The sequence below is a fragment of the Hypanus sabinus genome, chromosome 7 (genome assembly GCF_030144855.1).
Source record: "Hypanus sabinus isolate sHypSab1 chromosome 7, sHypSab1.hap1, whole genome shotgun sequence".
Lineage (NCBI taxonomy): Eukaryota > Metazoa > Chordata > Chondrichthyes > Myliobatiformes > Dasyatidae > Hypanus > Hypanus sabinus.
The window spans coordinates 78,467,102-78,473,101 of record NC_082712.1 but is presented as its reverse complement, the minus strand read 5'-3'; the positions used below and the strand labels follow the sequence as shown (position 1 = coordinate 78,473,101).

Here is a 6,000-nt window from a genome sequence, read left to right as displayed (position 1 = left end):
ATTCCTTGCACAATGCAGGGAAAAAAAAGTGTAAATAAGAAATACAGGCCAAGTTCTCAAACCAAATAAAAATAAATTAAGGAAATATTATAAATTAACCTTGAAGATCTTTATCTCCCTGGTTAGTTAGCAGGGGTGAGTGGAGGGGGGGGGAAGAGCAAAGGGTGCCTGATCCCTTATACTCTGCCCAGCAGTGCAGTTTCTCTCCCCCCTCCCACTAGTTACTTGGTTAAGGGACCACGTGACTCAGTTCTAACTAGTTAACCGGCCGCTATTATGGGATGCCTGGTACCCCTGGCAACGGGAGGGGGTGACGTCAATCTGAGCATGAGCACTGATTAATTTTCCACCTTTTTTTCACCCCCCCTCGCTTATGATGATGATGTTGATGTGGGGAGGGGGGAATGTTGAAAAATATTTTGGACGCCATCTTTTCTTCCCCTTGTATATTAAAACATTTTTTGGGGGCAAGTCCCCCTCAACTTTTTCTTTAAAAACCTTGGAGTGTCAAAAAAACAGAGGGGGGAGGAAAAAAGAAAGCTGAAGCACAGGAAAAAGAACAACAACAAAAAGTGTGAAGGATAACTTTTTTTTCCTTGCAAGAGTAGCTTCTTTTCTTTTAGCAGGAGTGTTTTTTTTTGTTGTGCAGGGAGTTATTCCCCCGCATGTGTGCATTTTCCTTTTTTTTAAAGGGAAAGAAGGGGGAGAGATTAGGTAGATTTTTCTATGGTTGTTGGGTTCCCGAGAGGACATGGCATCCCCACTGAGGCAAGAAGAAGAGCAGGAGGAGGAGGAGGAGATGGACGAAAGCGGCCCGCTTTTCCCGCCAGCGGCAGGTAGCTCGCTGCGCGCGCCGCCCGAGAGCCCCGGACCGGCGCCGTTTTCCCTCTCCGTTGCCGCGCGCTCCCCTTCCCCTTCCTTCCCGCCCCGATGCAGCAAGAGGGACGACCGCATTCATTATTTTTTTTTGCATCCAACCCACCCCCCCAGCTTTTTCCCTTTCCCCGCAATCTTACAGAGACGCGCGCTCTTTTTCTTTTAGCGAGTGTCTTCAGGCGCCCAGGGGAGGGGGGGGGGGTCGCGTCAAACCGCCGCCGGGCTCGAGCCGACCCCGCGTTTGAAATTGAAAAGCCGCCACGCGCGCCGCTCCAACCGCCGCGACCTGTCACTCAAAGCGGAGGAGAAGGGCGCCGGGTCAGGGAGTGGGCCCGGGGCGCTCTCCTCTCCACCCAACTGCTGATTCTGTGCATAATATACCTATATTGTGTGTGTGTGTGTATATATGTATGTTCTGAGGCAACTTTTCATTCCCACCCTCCGCTGGAATAAATTATCTCCCCTTTTGCTCATTATTCCCCCCACCCCCTGTTCATTTTTCTTATGGCGGACCGTGTTTCATTCCCCCCCCCCCCCAGTCGCCGGGCAGGCCGAAGGCTTGGTAGTTCGAATCGTTTCCCTATGTGTCGGGAGGTGGTGGTGGAATTTTCCAGCCCCCCCCCCCAATCTCTTTCTCTCCCCCCGGGCCGAGGCCGCACCGCGGCCGACATCAACGCGCAGACGCGACGGTGCGTAGGTGCCGGCACTTAACCCCCTCGTGGCTGCGGTCGGCTGCTGGCCGTTTCTCGCCCGCATTCCCCGTTAGGGTGAGATGCCTGTTGCTGTCCCTCACCCCGTTATGAGAGGGGTGGGGAAATTCTTGTCCCACTCCAACGGGGTGCGGTTCTTCCCCTCCCACCCCGGGGAGAGGTATCTCTGCTTCTCCCACTCCTTCTCGTGTTTCTGCCCCGGCCCTTTGTCAATCAGGGCGAGGGGTTTGGGTTTCCTTCCCCAGCCACCAACCCTTGGGGTATCCTGCACCATCCATCCCTCCGTCTCCCAGTCCACTGTGCGGTGTTGGGGTTGCTGCCCTGTTACAATCCCCGTGGGCATAAATATTGGAGACTTTTCAGTTGCTGGAAATCCAGAGAAAACACTCAGAAAATGCTGCAGGAACTCGGCAGGGCAAAGCAGCATCTGTGGAAGGGGATGAACAGTCGACATTTTGGACTGAAACCCTTCATTAGACCCCTTCTGCCTTTCTTACAACCCCAGCTCCCCCTCTAGAATGCTCTGTGCTTGCCACTCTTTTTGCAGGCCTGAATTTCTCACCTGGGGACTTCCATGCACCCCCCCCCACCCCCCGCTGTGTGTTCTTGACACTATCCCTTTTACAAAAGGGACAATATTCCTGATTTTACCGTCTTCTTCCTTACCATTCTACTTCCCCACTGCACTCTGACCCCTCGGCAACAGAAAGATCAACTGTTGATAGCGGAACCCCTCAAAACCATTTTCTGAGGTGCAATGTTGTCCAGCCTGTTGTGAGTATGGGGGGGGGGGGGTTTCAGAAAGCTTTACATCTGATTAGCAGTGATTTACTCCCACAGTTTATCAGTGATCTATAGTACAGATATAATCCACCAGTTCAGTGTTTTTGGCACTACCAGTAAAGCTAGAGGCTGAAGTTAAACTGAATAAGTAAGTTAACTTGTGGAATAACTTGCTGCTGGAAACAGACATGACTGTAAAGCTGTTGTTTTACCACAGAATACAAGCTGCTTCTCTAAAACAATCCTTTAGAGAAGGGGACCTACCACCTGCTACACAGATGTGTGAAATTTGGTTCCACAGACATAGAACAGGGAGAGTGCTGTTTTCATACAGTGAAGCTCCCTGTGTATTGTACAATCACGCACTTCCAGGGCAGTGTTAGATACTGAGTGAAGTTCCTTTGACATTATTCTAGCACACACTCCCAGGACAGAGACATCACAGGTTAGATACAGAGTGAAGCTCTCTCTGTACTCTCCCATCACATACTCCCAGGACAGAGACAGCTCCCTCTACATTGTTCCAGCAGGCACTCCCAGGATTTGGGTAAAATGAGTTAGATACAGAGTAAAGCTCCGTCTGCATTGTTTCACATATTCTCAGGGCCAGTTCAGGTTTAATACAGGATAATGCTCTCTACATTGTCCCGGGTACAAAATCTGAGATTTTTTAATATATGATTGTGGTCTTTGCAATCTACCACGTTTGTTAATACTACAAATGCATTTTCTAGAGACTGCCATCAAACATCAATGCCTTGTCATTTTGTTGCCATCAGTGACAAACAAAAATTTGTGGCTCTTTATGAGAAGCCAATGATTCTGTTTGTTTCCAGTTGCAGAGGAGAATGTGGAAGAAGTCATCGAAGGACACTCTGAAGGTGATGGTGTCAAAAAGAGACGAAAGAAACTGCTGAAGAAACAAAAAGAAAATAAGCCAGCTAAAACCAAAAAGCGGAAGAGACTGGTGAGTGACACTTTGCTTTCTTTGACCAGTATGCTGAAGGAACAAATCTCTTGCTTAGATAGGGAAGTTTAGTTGGGTTGAGTTGTTCTCCGAACTTGGCAATTTACTTGCAAACATTTTGTCACCATGTGAGGAGACATTGTCAGTGGCTTTTGATTGTGTGTCCTCCAAAAGCTTAGCCTACAAAATCCAGCGCTGGGACCGCAACAAATATTATGTCAGTCAAACTGGGAGAAAACTATCCACAAGGATCTATGAACATCAACTGGCTGTAAAGTGGACTGACCAACTCTCTCTGGACTCTACCCATGAAGATACAGAGGGGCACAAATTTGAATGGGCATCAGTGACAGTCATGGTGCAAGTGAACATGTGGCATGCAAGAGTTTCTAGAAATGTTTTTCTGTGAACAAGTGCGTAAATAGACTCGTATAGCTTGATCCTATTTATGAGCTGATGCAGGCAAAATTCCAAACCACAGTGCATGAAATTCGCCCCACAGCCAGTCAAGTGACGAGATTTCCTCCCTACATCACAATTGAGTTTCTGAAATGATGTCCAATCAGCTGATTGAAAAGTACGTAAAGGCCAAGCATTCGGAGGACACACCATAATCAATGGCATACTGATGATGTCTCCTTGTGTGGTGATGAAATGTTTACAAGAAAATTGCCAGGATTGACGAACAACTTAACCCAACTATCAGCCACCCGAACTACACATATACCTAATTATTTCCAATAAGGAATTCTTTTCAGATGCTAAAACCTGGTTTGATCATGATGGATCGCTTCTGAAATTAAATTCATCTTCCTATTTTCTGGATATCTTGTTTCTGGTTACTAAATTATAGGAAAGATGTCAGCAAAATAGAAAGAGTACAGAGGAGATTTATTAGAATGTTCCCTGGGTTTCAGCACCTAAGTTACAGAAAAAGGTTGAACAAGTTAGGTCTTTATTCTTTGAAGTGTAGAAGGTTGAGGGGGGACTTGATTGAGGTATTTAAAATTATGAGGGGGATAGATAGAGTTGACGTGGATAGGCTTTTTCCATTGAGAGTAGGGGGGATTCAAACAGGACATGAGTTGAGAGTTAAGGGGCAAAAGTTTAGGGGTAACATGAGGGGGAACTTTTTTACTCAGAGAGTGGTAGTTGTGTGGAACGAACTTCCAGTAGAAATGGTAGCGGCAGGTTCGATTTTGTCATTTAAAAAAAATTGAATAGGTATATGGAAAGGAAAGGAATGGAGGATTATGGGCTGAGTACAGTTAGGTGGGTCTAGGTGAGAGTAAGTGTTCGGCATGGACTAGAAGAGCCAAGATGGCCTGTTTCCGTGCTGCAATTGTTATATGGTTATTTTATCCCCAACCAAAATCCTCTGATCTCAAGCCAATTTGGCTAGTTTCACGGTCACGGTAGTCTTTTTCAAAGTAAAAAACATATATAAACTGGGCATCTTTTTTTTTGTAAAAGCGAAAATCCTCTTTGGTTAGTGAAAACAGGGACTAATATAGGTCTTTCGTAACAGCGAGCTGTCGTTAAGCGAACGTTTGAAAAATGGGGGCCACCTGTACAACACAAGAGTGGGTGATGTCAAGGTCATACACGTTCATTAGTTATCTGGTTTGCTCATCACAGGTTGCAGACTCAGTTTTTCACATGTGTTGGAATAGTACTACCACAATATGGTGATGAGTGTTGAAATTCCCCACCCTAGCTACATCTAGTGCTTCCTCTAGGTCAGGGGTCAGCAACCTTTACCACTGAAAGAGCCACTTGGACCCGTTTCCCACAGAAAAGAAAACACTGGGAGCCGCAAAACCCGTTTGCATATAAAATGAAATAACACTGCATACAACGTTTTGTTTTGCCTTTATGCTATGTATAAACAAACTATAATGTGTTGCATTTATGAAATTGATGAGCTCCTGCAGAGAAAACGAAATTACATTTCTGCATGCAACAAAAACATTTTGACCTCCGAAAAAAAGACGTTGGGTTGAAGGTTACTTTTAAGTAAAATACTCGACGTCTATTTGAGTCCTTCTTGTATTTATGAAAAACGCCAAACTTAAATTTGCCGCCAGCAGCAAACCAAAAATAACGTCAGCCAGCTGTCAACCTGAAAAATAAAAGGACTATTTCACTGAACAATGAAAACATATGAATATACGTAAAATAATAGGCAATTAAAATATTTATCATCCTTGTTCAGGTTGACTCACACCTGACAATGCAGTCGTATTCAGTAGGGATGGATCGATGCTTAGGGGAGTGACCGGGAAGGATAATGTGTTTTTTTCCTCTCTGAACTCACAGAAGCGTTTCCCAAACGATGTTTGCATTGCGATGATTGCAGAATGTAAATACTCCGAATTTATCATGTCGTGACCTTGTTTGAACTCTCTCAAATTGGGGAAGTGAGACAATGTGCCTTTCTGTAAATCTCTGGCAAGCAACGTCAACTTGCGCTCGAATGCCAAAACATCCTCCAACATGTGCAGGGCTCTACGTCCTTACCCCGTTGAAGAGCTGTGTTCAGCGTGTTCAGGTGCGCTGTCATGTCTACCATGAAGTGTAGCTTTTCCAGCCACTCTGGCTGTTCCAGCTCTGGAAAGGTGAGCCCTTTGCTGCCCAGGAAAGTTTTCATTTCTTCCAGACACG

General features: G+C 45.9%; 1 protein-coding gene across 2 annotated transcripts in view; it reads left to right on the top strand.

The window, feature by feature from the left end:
- The first annotated feature begins 372 nt into the window (after positions 1 to 372).
- The window catches only part of chd3 (chromodomain helicase DNA binding protein 3), a 116,670-nt gene continuing 111,042 nt past the window's right edge, over positions 373 to 6,000 (top strand). Inside the window, exons 1-2 of one of the 2 annotated variants that reach the window (XM_059974944.1) lie at positions 373 to 836; positions 3,206 to 3,336. In XM_059974944.1, coding sequence (XP_059830927.1) covers positions 752 to 836; positions 3,206 to 3,336 — 216 coding nt within the window. In that variant the 5' untranslated portion in view covers positions 373 to 751. The remainder of the gene's footprint in view (positions 837 to 3,205; positions 3,337 to 6,000) is intronic. The other variant, XM_059974943.1, reaches the window with a different exon arrangement.